This window comes from Megachile rotundata, chromosome 2 (genome assembly GCF_050947335.1).
Source record: "Megachile rotundata isolate GNS110a chromosome 2, iyMegRotu1, whole genome shotgun sequence".
NCBI lineage: Eukaryota > Metazoa > Arthropoda > Insecta > Hymenoptera > Megachilidae > Megachile > Megachile rotundata.
Window position 1 is genome coordinate 14,136,797 of NC_134984.1, and position 15,734 is coordinate 14,152,530.

The window sequence follows — 15,734 nt, forward strand, 5'->3', positions numbered from 1 at the left end:
TCTTCATAAAATATAACTTCTAAACTAATTAAATACTGTTTCTTTGTTATCTTTTAATTGCGATATCTGTACATAATTATTGTCCTTCGTTAATTTAACAATTCTCTGAGTAGTGACGATTTCTTGTATAACTATACTTTATGATACTGTCAGTCCTGATGACAATACTTACAAACTAGAAATCTCTACAATTTTGCACACAGATGCAAATGGACTGCGAATAACAAATGCTGTGATTTAAAATGTTATAAACAGTAGTTTTAGAATAACTATTAAAATTGAACTAATCTGCACGCTGTACATAATTGATTTCACCCCTTGCTTAATTTATAAAAAAAAAATCTTAATTTGTATTTCTTTTTTTTGTCAACATACTGATACAAATGATCTTGCATTTCATTTATGCACTTTGATTTTAATTCAACTCTGTTCTGTTGATTGTTGATTCATATGTGCATGGACTTGCTGTTTAAATATGAATATTCTATTTAAATATTACATCAGATACATACTTTATTCGAATGTTCCAGAGGTTTTTTCGCAAAACAAGTAGCATCATAATTTTTTCAACAGAAACGAAGTACGCAACATTAGCATATTTTTATTCCAACATGTACGTACATGTGTGATATGATTGTATCAGAAAGTATGATATTAAAAAGAAAGTTTCATTATACAGTGCAAACGCTTTAATTTTAAATATCGCTAGTAAAATAGAGATTGAATGTGATTAAATGCTTGTATATTTTTAGTATTGTATTTTCAGATAGGATGACTAGTTTATACTGTAACTTTCAAATATCACATATTGTAAATAAATTAAAACCTGCAATTTCAAAAATGAATTCCTAGAAATATGTACAAAATTAATATGAAATTTCTTTATGCACCCTCATACTTTATTTTTCATGTTTTAATCCTATTTTAATTGTCCACACAATTGTCTCCTGAACTCTTTTTTCCAGCTGTAAGTTTTGTCTAGGAGTCAAGTTAAAAATTGTATACTTTTGTAAAAAAGATTTTAAATACAATGAAATATTAATTGCTATGATATTAGGTAGTTTGTTTTGTTGTAGTTCAAGAGATAATTGCGAGAACAGATTAAAATTTGACAACCTGTATATATTCACACTAGCAGATACCTTAAGATTTAGTGATGGATAACTTGTGGTGGTGGAACCTGTAACATGGTGGTTATCTACACTCTGATATACACCGCTTTTTAATAGGTATGTAACATCTTGTATATACTGGATTTAAAAATCAATACTTGTAGAAATTGAATTGTAACATAAGTTTATGTCAAATATTTTATGTTATAATTCTGTTCTACGTCACAAGGTTCTTCCCTTCTTTACATTTTCATTCTAAGTTAAAATTATGGATTTCCGAATTTGAGAGTATAATGCATTTCTTTTATAGATAAGTACTTATGTTCTTAATTCTCAATTTAATATTTTTTACATGATAAAGAATTTATGATGATATTTAATATAAATGCTTAAAGCAGAAATCTTAAATCCAGAATAAATAAATTCTTCGTTCACCAAAAAAATAATTATTTATGTCTTGTTTACAGAGTATCTGTTTTTATGGCAATTCCTCGATTTGCGTACAATTTACCCAAGTACGTTTTAGGCCTAGGATAAATGAAGACATCACTGGAAGGGTAACCGATGGTGGTGTCTGATATTAAATTAGCAACTAAGACGCTGACATCGTTATTTCATTGTTTGATAGCCACAGTATTTGACTACTTGCAGCAATATACGAAATGTCACGTATGAATATATTTGACATTCGTATAAAATTTAACCCTCGTGATTGTGAGGTTATTTTGAGAAGAAAATTTGGCAGCTTCAACTTTGAGGATTTTGAAAAATATAAAATTTTATTTTGATTAAAATATTCAAATTTTTTTGGTAAAATATTCACAACAGTGTCAGTTATTCGTCCAATTTAAATTTGAAGATTTGAAGATTTTTAAATTGGTACATTTAAAAATTTATCAATTTGAAAATGTGTCTTCAAGAATTAGTGAATTTAGTAATTTATTAATCCGAAAATTTAAGAATTGACAATTTTTGAGATTTCAGTCTTGAAATCCGTAACAGGTCGAAATCATAACTGAGAATAATTATTCTCTGAGGGTTTCCATACAAAATGAACGACATTTTATTCCTAAAATGTCTTCCTTAGCAACGCGTAGTACAGCTTTTTCCGTTAGCTTTCTGTTTGTCTGTCGACAAACTTTATTCTAAAATTTTTAGTAGATGTTTCACTTTAGTTTTGAACTTTCGTTAATTGAAAATTTGCACGCAGTTTGTGTCGACAAACTAACAAAATCATAGAATCGCTTTTGTTAAAAGAAGATAATAATAGACCAGCTATAGCCACATTAGCATAAAATTAAATATTAGCCATTGTTTTAAAAACAATTGAATTAAAAATGAAGGAAATTAATTTAATTACTTGGTAAGATACATGTAAATAGTTAATATTATAAAATGAGAAGAATGAGAACATGTTTCGTATTTATTCGAAATTTATTTTCGTGAACCGCTGTAAATTCAATATTTAAATTTATGTATTTTATTAATTGCAAAATTTATACGTTCTCGTACAGTCATATTTATTTTTTGCTGCTATACGTTTTTAAAAATTGTTCTTTGCAAAGGCTGTATATATGTATATGTTATTAATTCAGATTTTAAAAATAGCTACAAAAATTAATCCTTCTTTGCATAATTTTTTTAACTATTTACTTTTTTTACAACAAGGAATTTTCGTCCCTCACAAGTTTAATGAAACTTTTTTTTATAATATTCTTTTTAAAAAAAAAATTTGAAATATAATTACAAAAGATACTTAATGACTTTGATAATTTTATTAACAATTAAATATTCAGTCCATTAGTGTTTTATAAAATAAAAATAAAATATAGTTTTATAAAATAATAACCAACAGAATGCAATGAAGGATTAAATGATTGTAAACAAAAGTTATAAAAATCCATTGACAATTCGTAACAAATTATTTAAACTTGAATTCATGTAATCTCTATCCTTGCATACTGTGATTTATAATTTTTAAAGTGTATTCTTTTGTTGCCTGTTAATTGCCTGATCACATAACAATTTTATTTCTGCATACGTGTATATCTGTACTTTTAAACATATTTAAATAAAAAATAACAATCGCAAATTGCACATACAAATTCATTCGAGTATATAAATTTGCATGATACCGAAAACATAATATGACTGTAGAAAATTTGAATTTTTGCAATTGGAGATTTATTTTGTTTATATGTATGTATTGTGTAAATGTGTAAAAACTCATCGTAATCTTTAATATGATGGGTGATGAACGATCCTGCAAAAAAGTTATTTATTGAAATAAACATTTGTAAAGAATTGTGTATAAATAGTGGTATGTGTGTTTATAAATGGAAGATTTTAATTAGATATATTGTGTAAAGTTACCTCTGAACCAACAAACATTTGTAACTTTTTTTGTGAACAAAAAAAAATTGATGAACAAATAAGATACTCACAGCTAAGTGGCTGTTCGCAAAATAAAATACCCACTCATTGTTACTGAATGAATTTCGATTTTACTAAATGATTTTAATAATATTTTAAATTAAGCTTGTGATCAATTTCGTGTGGTAAATTTATAATGCTTTCGATCCCAACCGCTATATGATTTTCTCCTTTTATTTTATCCTGTCTGTATGACAATGCAAAGTTATTTAAAAATATTTGAAGCATTTTTTCAGAATATTTGTACTAGAAATATTTAGAAAAATTAATACATTTGCTTAGATAATTACATGGTGGATATCTATGGGCTGTACAATTGTCTGCTAGATAAGTGGTCGTTAGTTAACTGGGCGACAGATAGTTGGCTGTTTCATAATAATCTGTCCTTGAATTTGAGCTTCCTAAATTTCTAGGTTCCAAAATCTCTAAATCCTAAAATTCAACATCTCTGAGTGCCTATATTCTCAAATCCCTAGATTCACAAATTTCTACATCCCCAAATTCCAACATCCCCAAATACATATGACTTCAAATTCCTAGATCCACAAATTTCTACATCCCCAAATTCTCAAATCCTCAAAATTCCCATCTCTCCAAATTCCCACATCCCCAAATTCTCACATCCCCAAATTTCCACATCCCCAAATTCCCATATCCCCAAATTTCCACATCACCAAATTCCCACATCCCCAAATTGCCACGTCCCCAAATTGCCACATCCCCAAATTCCCACATCCCCAAATTCCCACATCCCCAAATTCCCATATCCCCAAATTTCCACGTCCCCAAATTCCCACATCCCCAAATTCTCACATCCCTAAATTCCAACATCCCCAAATTCCCATCTCCCCAATTTGCCACGTCCCCAAATTGCCACGTCCCCAAATTCCCACATCCCCAAATTCCCACATCCCCAAATTCCCATATCCCCAAATTTCCACGTCCCCAAATTGCCACGTACCCAAATTGCCACATCCCCAAATTCCCATATCCCCAAATTTCCACGTCCCCAAATTCCCACATCCTCAAATTCCCACATCCCTAAATTCCCACATCCCCAAATTCCCATCTCCCCAAATTGCCACGTCCCCAAATTTCCACGTCCCCAAATTCCCATATCCCCAAATTTCCACGTCCCCAAATTCCCACATCCCCAAATTCCCACATCTCTAAATTCCCACATCCCCAAATTCCCATCTCCCCAAATTGCTACATCCCCAAATTCCCATCTCCCCAAATTCCCACATCCCCAAATTCCCACATCCCCAAATCCTCAAATCCCCAAATTCCTAAACCCCAAATTTCAACATCCCCAAAATCTCAAAATCATCCCTCCACCCTCCCATCCCTAAATCTCAAAATCATCCCTCCACCCTCCCATCCCTAAATCTCCAAACTTTCAAGTCCCCACTTCCCCATATTCCCACATTCCAAAATCCCCAAATCTCAAGCTTCCCCAAATTTCCAAAAATCCACAAATAACAAGTCACTCCCTAAGTTCCTAAAAAAACACTATTTCCTAACATTACTCCCAGGGTAACTAGATTTGCCCTTGACCTTAAATTCCAACAGTAAAATATCACAACAAAATATAGTTTTAAATGTAAGTTTTATTTAGTCTATGTACAACACATACGTACAATACGTGACCCTTGCTTAAAACTATATTACGCTCGCGCGGTATGCATTTCCACTTAACCATTTTAAACTTCACTTAATCTTTACTCCTCGACGTATGTACTTGGTGCATGTGTGAAAGTGTGTACGTGTATATGTTTTCTCGTGTACGACAGTGACTCATACACATATCATCTCTTCGTATGAATGCTTCTGTATGTATGTATGTGTGTGTGTTTTTGTATAGTGTGTGATATGTTACAAATTTTTAGGAACATTTCGCGTGGAACACCGCGAGCGATATTAGTAATAAGATTGCAGTGATAACTACACGAAAAACAATGTAGTTCTGCAGCTCCGTTCTTGATCAATATATTGATTAGACAGTTATCAGAAAATGACACCAATATAGACGAATGTTGATTGGACAGATCCAAATATCACCACTGAAAGGCGCCAGGGACAAATCGATCATTTCACTGATTAAATTAATTGTTGCAATTTTTTTTAACGTCGAAAAGAAGTTTAGTCTACTTGTGAAAGCTCGTTATTGACTGAGGGTATTTTTGTTAATTGATCGTTATTGACTTACGTATTTAGTTAGAAATTAATTGTTGAATTTGAAACACTTGAAATTAGAGGAAATTTATAAATTTCGAAAGGAAGTTCAATTTGGAAAATGAAATGATCTAACATTAATGGTTACAGTTTTATTTACACAAATGTCCATAAATATTGGGAGACACGTTCAAATATTTCAAATTTCTATATTCCAATTTTTCTCTTTGCTCATCAAAGCAATTTTGGAATTAATTTTTTATTCTGGAATTAATTTAATTTGAGAACTTATGTTTACGAATTTTGAAGAGTTTCGGAATTTGAAAATTGCGATAATTAAAAATTTGAGAATTTCGTAAATTTCAAAATTACATAAAAACATGAAATACAAAAAAATTAAAATACTTGAAAATTTGAAACTATGAGATTACAGGATTTTGGAAGAAATTTGAACCGCATTTTAAAAACACCCTAATGGAAGATTTCTTCAGCGTGACAATATTTATTCTGAATAAAAAATAAGAGAATTTGCAATCGAAACCCTGGCGCCTCTCAAATTTTGAACGCAAGGCATTGTTACCCTTGTTCAGCCTCCCACCCCCGGTTATTTCAAATTCTGGCCAACATAAGCACACAAATCAATGCCTAATATTTCCACTAAGGGTAGGTATGCTTACAGTTTTAAAAGGACATTGAAAAATCGCATATTCTAGGATATCTGTCGATTACAGTGTGTATGTACCTCTCGCTTATTTACAATCGTCGTTAACGAAAATGTGTCGGTTTCTTTTTTCATTTTCTTTTTCCTTTTTTTTTTATTCTCTTGAATCGTTGTTGAGAAACTAAAGATCGTGGACCGTGTTTATGGTTCCACTTTTGCATATACAATATCGATTACTATAAATATGCGAACACGTTGCAAAACAACAAAATACTTTTCTAGTCGCTTAACATCAAACTTTATACACCAATAACGAAATGTAATACGAAAGAAATTAATAACGTAAAGAAAACAATTGTTTTTGAAGCAATTTTTAACACACGCGAAAAACGATCGGTTGCAAGGAAAAATGAATTGAAAGAAATAATTTAAGGTTATGGTGAAGGTGGTTGTGTCATGAAAATTTAAATTGAATTTTAAGAAATGAAGTTAAGAATTGACATGGTGATGGATGTTGTAAATAAGTTATTTAGTAAGATATTTAAATTTTAATTAGTTAGTTTTGTTAAAGAGTAGGGTGAGTTTGCTAAGTTAATTTTGGAGAAAATGGCGGAGTAGGAAGATGGAGTACCATTAGTAGGTGATTGTTGATTAAAGGGTTTCTAGATTTGGGGAATTGTAGACAGGGGAAGTTTAGAAATTTTGGTATTTGGTGTTTTGAGATATTTAGGAAATGGAGGATTTAGGGGTGTGTGCTTTGGTAAGTTGGGGATTTGTAAATTTGGGATGTGAGAATTTGGGAATTTGCAAATTTGGGATGTGAGAATTTGGGAATTTGCAAATTTGGGATGTGAGAATTTGGGAATTTGCAAATTTGGGATGTGAGAATTTGGGAATTTGCAAATTTGGGATGTGAGGATTTGGGATTTTGTAAATTTGGGATATGAGAATTGGGGATTTTGCAAATTTGGGATTTGAGAATTTGGGATTTTGCAAATATGGGATTTGAGAATTTGGGAATTCGCAAATTTGGGATGTGAGAATTTGGGATTTTGCAAATATGGGGTGTGAGAATTTGGGATGTGAGGATTTGGGATTTTGCAAATTTGGGAATTTGCAAATTTGGGATGTGAGAATTTGGGATTTTGCAAATTTGGAATGTGAGAATTTGGGATTTTGCAAATATGGGGTATGAGAATTTGGGATTTTGCAAATTTGGGATGTGAGAATTTGGGATTTTGCAAATATGGGATGTGAGAATTTGGGATTTTGCAAATTGGGGATGTGAGAATTTGGGGATTTGCAAATGTGGGGTATGACAATTTGGAAATTTGCAAATCAGTTCTGTGACAATTTGGAATATTGAAATTTGCAGCATGAGGATTTGGAAATTTAGAAATTTGACATGTGGCAATTTGGGGAAGTGACAATTTAGGAACTTGCAAATTATAAATTGCAATAACTTAAGAATTTACAAATCTAGATTTTAAGAGTTTACAAATTTAGAAATTTAAAAAAATTTGAAATTTGATGTCACCTAAATTTTGCAAGTTTCAGAACTTTTGAACTTCAAAACTTAAAAAATTCAAACCTTAGGAAATGTACGGACTTGACCACTCATAGAACTGTTTAACAACCAAATTTCAAAATTCACAAACATATAAAACAGCTAAAAATCCATCATAAATTTATGATTGTAAAACATAACCTAAAAGTCCTACACTCTTCAGAAGCTTCTATTGCATCCGATTGTACATATAAACCTTACGACTTTAAATACAATTTTCTTCCTGTAAATAACTTTCTAAAATTACCCCATTATTTAGATCTATATATCATTATTTACATCCAAGAAAATCAACCCCTCAAATTCTTGATACAACCACCTTCTAAACAAAAATCTTCGAACTTCAAAAACTGAAAACCATATGAAGATACATTATACTTTGTACAGAATAATTGAAGTTTGTGTACATAAACATTTGCACTAGTAATTAGTGGTGTACGTGCGAATATGTGTACTTAATTGAATACCCAGGAGACTCTCGTTATATTGCCGTCACCATCTTAGTCCATCTTATCTCACATATGCAAGAATCGATATTTCACGAATTTTAGCTTTCACAAATTTATCTTTCCTTTAATTCGCTTGTCTTTAGCTCCCCGATTTTCGGCAATATAACGAGAGTCTACTGTTCGTACCACTCGCGTATGTATAGCGGCGCACACGAATACTTCTTACCGATAATAACCGATATCAAATGATATTAACAAAGTCGATTTACCAAAAATATCGTTAATATTACGATGAAACACGTCAGTTGATCTCGTCAACGTAAATAATCATGGCTGACTTCTTTTATCATAATATCGGTAAACGATCTTGGTAAGATCTCGATTCGACGAGTGCCTATCGAGAAATTCAACTTGCGTTCCTCTTTATGATCATCCGTGGAAAAAACATCGTTTGATTTTCGCTTCACTAACTTGTTCACGTGGTTCTTGAAACAAGCTTCTTCTTTTGTTTCGTTTTGGCTACACGTTCGAACGGTGCCGTGAGTTATCGCGGAACAGGGACGCACAAATACTTGTCTGCGAATTTTATATACGATTACAATTATGTTTGGTATTGCAGCATCGGAGCAGCGAGGTTAGGGTGATGAGCTGTATTCATTCTCAGAGCGGAGATACTTTTGTTGTACCACTCGTCTTCAGCTGACATTCCTGAAAACAGAGAATTTTCTATATTATTACATTTTGTTTCAATATTACTACAAAATTTAATACGAAATTTACAGAATTTAGTATACAAAATATAAGGCATTTTTACTGCAAAATTAGGTGCTGTCTTAATAAGGACAAGTTTTATTTTTAAAGCATATAAATGTACTCTTCGGGGAATGTACACAAAATGGCGGACAAATGGCGCCAAATTTAAACGGTACGAGAACTGTGTTTTACAGAAATAATTAATTTTTCTTGAATTAACTAGTCACATATTCACTAGAATATTAGCTTAACAAAAATTCTTTTTCTCACCCTCTAAGAAGTTAGTATATTCAGTAGAAAAAAATTGCAAAACTTAAATTAAATACATAAAAGTATGTTGAAGTAAATTAAATACATAGAAGTATATGTAACTAAATTAAATTAATAGAAGTAACTTATAAATTCGATGAAACATAATTAGTTACAATAAAGAATAACTATTTATAAACTAGTTTTAACTAAACAAAAAAATAGTTGAAAGATTTTCTTTCTAATTTTTGTAAACTTTTAAACATCTACTTAAATTTTTCAGCTCAAACTTTGAGACTATTTTTTTTACACAATATACTAACTTTTTTAGAAGGTTCACAAAATCTAAATTTTTTAATTACTCAGTCCTTCAAGTTTGATTTATAAAAAATTTCAAAAATAATTTCCTTTTTTTTGTGCATTCATAAATTTCCTAAATTTAAATTCACATTAAATGAACGATACTAATCTCTCAAAATACATCATCATAATACATAAAGTTCAATAATTTGTCAATTATCTTTAATTAATAGATGTCATCGAACTTTTTAAATGAATCGATTTAACCTTTCTAATCGAACGATCCATTAAGACGTTAAATCGTTAGAAGAAGCTGAGATATTGGTAGAAGGACCTAATATCTAAGGACTCGAACTCGAAGAGAAGCAGACAGGCAATTCGCGAATAGTCTTGATTCGATTTAAAAGCGATATTCCATCTTGCGCCGGAAATGGTATAAGACGGCGCTCGAGCGGAAATGGAGAGAACGTCTTGGACTGAACGAACGAACGAACGAACGTTTGCACCGACGTCCGATTCCCGTCATTTCCGTTCCAATGTTTTGCAAAATCATTTAATAATCTCGGACCAATGCCTCGGGATAACTGGAAAACTTCGACGAAAGCACACGAGCGTCTACTTTTATATTTTCTGTTTTTAGAGGTCTGAAGATGAAACTTCTTTTGGTGTGGAGTGAAATTTAATTTGTTTTTTGAGGGTTAATTATGGGAAGTTTCTACTTTGTCATATAATAAATGTATTTATATTTATGTTGTACATATGTGTATTTTTTTTAAATAATGTTTATGTATGTTCTGGAGAAAGATAAAATTTTATCTAATTGACAAATGTGAAATTCATATATGAAAGATGTCACACATGATACATAAAATACATATGATATTTATGATACATATAATCATTCATATGTATCAATAATTTACACATGGTACATAAGATATATATGATATTTATTATACAAGTCATAATCATTCATATGTATCATATGTAACTTTTTACATATATGAATACTAATCATATGTATCTTTTACCTTGTTGTGTATACTGAAATAAATATCTTCTTTCAGAAGATACATACTGTAAAAGAAATTACATATGATACGTATGTATCACACATATCATAATCATTCATATGTGTGATAAGTGTCATATGTATCATAAGTATCATATGTATCTTATGTATCGTGTAACTTCTTGAATGATTATCATGTGTATATATATCATAAATATCATGTGTTACAAATGTATCACACGTACGTATCATAAATATCATATGTTACATATGTATCATATGTAACTTCTTTCACATATGTACCTTCTAAAGAATACGTATTTCAATATCTTTTACAAGAAAATAAAATTGTATCTTCACTTTAAGAGTAGTTTTGTGCAGATCAAAATTTTAATTTGTAATTTTGTACATTTTGTGTAAATATGTAATGTTATTAATTAACTCACCCATTGCATCCTGTCTCATACCGGTAACTGCAGACATATTCGACGCTGAATGAGACATGGAAAATGGTTGGGTCATACTTGGATAGGACGTTGTACCCATCTGTAACCACAAAATTATTCTTATTAATATAAAATCTCACATATAAACCTATAAAATATATAAACTTTCCATCTGCCGTACCGCCATTTTAAAATAACCTCAAACATCTAACAAAATTAAACAAATTAATTTATGAAACTTTATTTTTGAATAGTACGTAAGTACTCATAATAAATGAAGGGTAATAAATAATAAATGAAGAGTAATAAATAATAAATGAAGGACAATGACAATTAACAATGTATATATTGGAAAAGGGAGAAGCATCGCCGAATAATTTGACCATATTGAAATTTCAAGATGGAGGACCGATTAAGAGGAACCTCTGAGCTTTTTTACTGGCAAACCGATACGCTCAACGAATTATTGGCTTAATTAAACCGGTAGACATTCGGTAATCCGTCCGACCCAACTAATCAGTCGAAATGCAATTTAGCTACATCGACCGATAACGATGCGCCGGATGTACGCTCAGGTGCGCTTCAATTTAATACCTCGGTTAAAATCATTAACGAGAAACGCATCGAATTCATTCGCTGGGATAGGATACGTTTGGCTGTTGGCTATGATGTATCGATTGTCGAATAAATTCGATCAACTTAGAACGCAGGAATATTGAAATTAAGAAACGAGTGTTATAAAGAGAATTTCTTCTTTTGTACGGTGTTAGGAAATTATATGTATGGAGGAATTGTTAAATAGGGAGATTTATTTAGTTAGAAGGATGGGAAATTAGAAATTTGGAGGTTAGGAAGTTTAGAAGTTTGGAAATTTGGAGATTTGGAAATTTAGAGATTTGGAAATTTGGAGGTTAGGAAATTTGGAGATTTGGAAATTTGAAGATTTGAAGATTTGGGGATTTGGAAATTTAAAGGTTAGGAAGTTTAAAAGTTTGGAAATTTGGAGATTTGGAATTTGAGAATTTGGAAATTTGAGAGTTTGGGATTTGAGAGTTTGGAAATTTGAGAATTTAGAAATTTGAGAATTTGGAAATTTGAAAGTTTGGGATTTGAGAATTTGGAAATTTGAGAGTTTGGGATTTGAGAATTTGGAAATTTGGAGATTTGGGAATTTGGAGATTTGGAATTTGAGAGTTTGGGATTTGAGAATTTGGAAATTTGAGAATTTAGAAATTTGAGAATTTGGAAATTTGAAAGTTTGGGATTTGAGAATTTGGAAATTTGAGAGTTTGGGATTTGAGAATTTGGAAATTTGGAGATTTGGGAATTTGGAGATTTGGAATTTGAGAGTTTGGGATTTGAGAATTTGGAAATTTGAGAATTTAGAAATTTGAGAATTTGGAAATTTGAAAGTTTGGGATTTGAGAATTTGGAAATTTGAGAGTTTGGGATTTGAGAATTTGGAAATTTGGAGATTTGGGAATTTGGAGATTTGGAATTTGAGAGTTTGGGATTTGAGAATTTGGAAATTTGAGAATTTAGAAATTTGAGAATTTGGAAATTTGAAAGTTTGGGATTTGAGAATTTGGAAATTTGAGAGTTTGGGATTTGAGAATTTGGAAATTTGGAGGTTAGGAAGTTTAGAAGTTTGGAAATTTAGAAATTTGGAAACGTAGAAGGTTGGAAAATTAGAGATTCGGAAATTTAGAAATTCAGAAATCTCCACATTCGAATATCTGCAAATTCAAAAATATAAAAACTCAAAAATTCGAAAATCTAAATATTCCAAAAATCACATCAGAAGTCAGAAACCTCCAAATTCAACAATCCATAAACCTCGCAAATATTTCCAAATAACCATGTAACAATCCCACAATTCCCCAAATAAATATACAAACACACAGTTAACTTAAACTTCACAAGTAACGTAATTTACTACAATTTAATTTCCCCAGTTTTCTGACGCATGTTCCATCCGTGTAAACGAACCAACCACTAAAAGTTAATATTTTTCTACAAAAATATACTACCTGAGGATAGCGGTTTATTCCGTTTATGCTATTGTGAGGATGAGGATACGGTTGATAACCTCTGCTAGCACCAGGATAGATATTCCTCATCATGGCGCCTTGACAAGCTGGAATTGGAGTCAATGCTTTTTGTAGTTGCTTTTCTTGTTTCCTGTATTTCGCTCTTCTGTTCTGAAACCAAACCTATTAACAAAAAAAAAAGAATTGTAATTATTAATCTTCAAAAAGAAATCAAAAAAAAAAGGTCACACAAAAAAAGTACCAGTAAAATGTAGTCTATTGATGTAAAATATAGTCTATTTATGTAAAATGTAGTCTTGTAAGATATTGTTTTTGTATACATATAAAATTAGATTACATTTTGTCGATAATATTTTGGAAGTTAAAATTTGCATAAAAGTAAACTTTGTCAAAAATATTTTTTTCATATGTTCAAAATTGTATAAGGTGTTTCAAGATGAAGTTTCATTTGAATTGGTACAGTTGAATTTCTTTTAGAATGATTATAAATATATTTTAAACAAATGTTACATGACTGTGTTTAGTTATAAGTATATTAGCTTAATACATTTGTGTAAATATTTACTGCTGTGTAAACTGCACTAAATGATACTTATGCAATATAATACATAAGTTCATTAAAAGAAGAGTTGACCTTCATATCTCTTCTATGCAACCATAAGGCTTAAACCATGCAGTCATGAAAGCTTATTATTATTATTTCTTATAATGTAACGTTTTGAAGAATATTTTTTTACAATTAATTTGTGTGGATCAGTATAAATGAAACAGCCAGTACACGAATATTAACTTCGTGTGATTTTGAATAACTTTAAAAAACTCATGAAAGTGGAGGTTCATTAAAAAAAAGTATTGAAGATAAATCTAACGAAGTTTATTTTTAAACAGAGTGTATTCCATCTTCGGAACTCCCCGAGGTAGAGTAGTTTACCTATCGCCATTTTGCATCGGGCAATTTCCATTGTTTCGCGGGATTAGTAAACCCATATTGGGGGTTGCCTGAACCGCCAGCAGCGACACCCCGGCATCCACATCGAATCCCTGAATCTCCTACACCCCCTATTTCTCTACGCCCTCCCGTCTTCCCTTCCTCTAGCCCTCCCTTCCCGAATCTCCACATACCCTACCACCGGCCGAAACCAAACCCCTCTTTCGAAGCATCCCCTAGAAACAGAAAAGCCTCCCCCTGGTTGAGGTCGATTTGTTTCCACTCTCGTAGTGATGTTACCGGTGCCTCCTGATTGGCCAATGCCATGACTATGACGTCACTCGGAGCTTCCTCATTGGCCAACACGTTTTATCGACATTTCTACTGTGTGTCCTCTCTCTCCTCTCTCTCTCTGTCTCTCTCTTTGGTACATAGTATCGCGTTGTGAAGTAGGTGACACACGAGGGTGGCTCGATTCGACTTGCTCTCTTGCTTCCTCCATTTTCTCTCTCCTCTTTACTTCCGACGTGCTATCCTTCTCTCGTTTCTCTGTGCACGATCTCCTCTTTTTTTCCACGTTGAGAGAAAATGTACGTTAGTTTGAAACGGTGGAAGAAAAATCGAGGAAGAATTACGGACTCCATTGTGGACGCGAATGAGGCCGTCACGGAGGAACAACGCTCGCGAGTAAAAGTTAAAAGTTTTCGCTTTTTATGGAAATAACTGTCGCGACAAATGGTTTAGGTTATTAGCGGCTGACAATAAATACTTTAATCCCCTTTATGGGGTTTACGATGCTTTGTTGAGATAACAGATGGCTTCTAAATTTAACAACGAAAATGGTTGAGGCATGTATTTTATAAATAATTTATTGTAAAATAGGGGCTGAGTAACAGTTTTAATAATGAGCACCTAATTGTTAGGTTAGTTACAATAATGTCTATGTTTGAATATATATGTCTTCATTTATATGATTTCATTATTTAAATTATTTAATTTAATGTCACTTGATGAAACACATAACATGAGGATATTTAACCTGCTAAAAAAATACCTAGTTATACCAGTAACTATATTAGAATATATTGTATGTCTTCATTGCATGTCTTCATTTATATGATTTTATTATTTAAATTATTTAATTTAATCTCACTTGATGAAGCACATAACATGAGGACATTTAATCTGCTAAAAAAATACCTAGTTATAATAGTAACTATATTAGAATATATTGAATGTTTTCATTGTATGTCTTCATTTATATGATTTTATTATTTAAATTATTTAACTTGATTTCACTTGATGAAACACATAACATGAGGACATTTAATCTGCTAAAAAAATACCTAGTTATAATAGTAACTATATTAGAATACATTATATGTCTTCATTGTATGTCTTCATTTATATAATTTCATTATTTAAATTATTTAACTTGATTTCACTTGATGAAACACATAACATGAGGACATTTAATCTGCTAAAAAAAATACCTAGTTATAATAGTAACTATATTAGAATATATTGTATGTCTTCATTGCATGTCTTCATTTAAATAATTTCATTATTTAAATTATTTAATTTAATGTCACTCGAAA

General features: G+C 31.2%; 2 protein-coding genes across 8 annotated transcripts in view; one reads left to right on the forward strand and one right to left on the reverse strand.

Moving 5' to 3' along the window:
• Positions 1-3,604, forward strand: part of LOC100880448 (sphingomyelin phosphodiesterase) — a 32,071-nt gene extending 28,467 nt beyond the window's left edge. For 4 of the 7 annotated variants that reach the window (XR_013037326.1, XR_001095097.2, XR_013037327.1 and 1 more), the window contains exons 11-12: positions 1,077-1,229; positions 1,580-3,604. Coding sequence is in view for 2 of the 7 variants with exons in the window: in XM_012279982.2 (XP_012135372.1) it covers positions 1,580-1,649 (70 nt within the window). In the remaining 5 variants the exon portion in view is untranslated. Of the gene's footprint in view, positions 1-530; positions 846-1,076; positions 1,230-1,579 lie in introns of those variants that run through there. The other 3 variants (XR_013037329.1, XM_012279982.2, XM_076529027.1) reach the window with 3 other exon arrangements.
• Positions 3,605-5,137: 1,533 nt separating this feature from the next.
• The window catches only part of LOC100880559 (homeobox protein unc-42), a 33,522-nt gene continuing 22,925 nt past the window's right edge, over positions 5,138-15,734 (reverse strand). The window contains exons 4-6 of the mRNA XM_012279981.2: positions 13,188-13,370; positions 11,158-11,257; positions 5,138-9,105 (exon numbers count right to left, since the gene is read on the reverse strand). Coding sequence (XP_012135371.1) covers positions 8,999-9,105; positions 11,158-11,257; positions 13,188-13,370 — 390 coding nt within the window. The 3' untranslated portion in view covers positions 5,138-8,998. The remainder of the gene's footprint in view (positions 9,106-11,157; positions 11,258-13,187; positions 13,371-15,734) is intronic.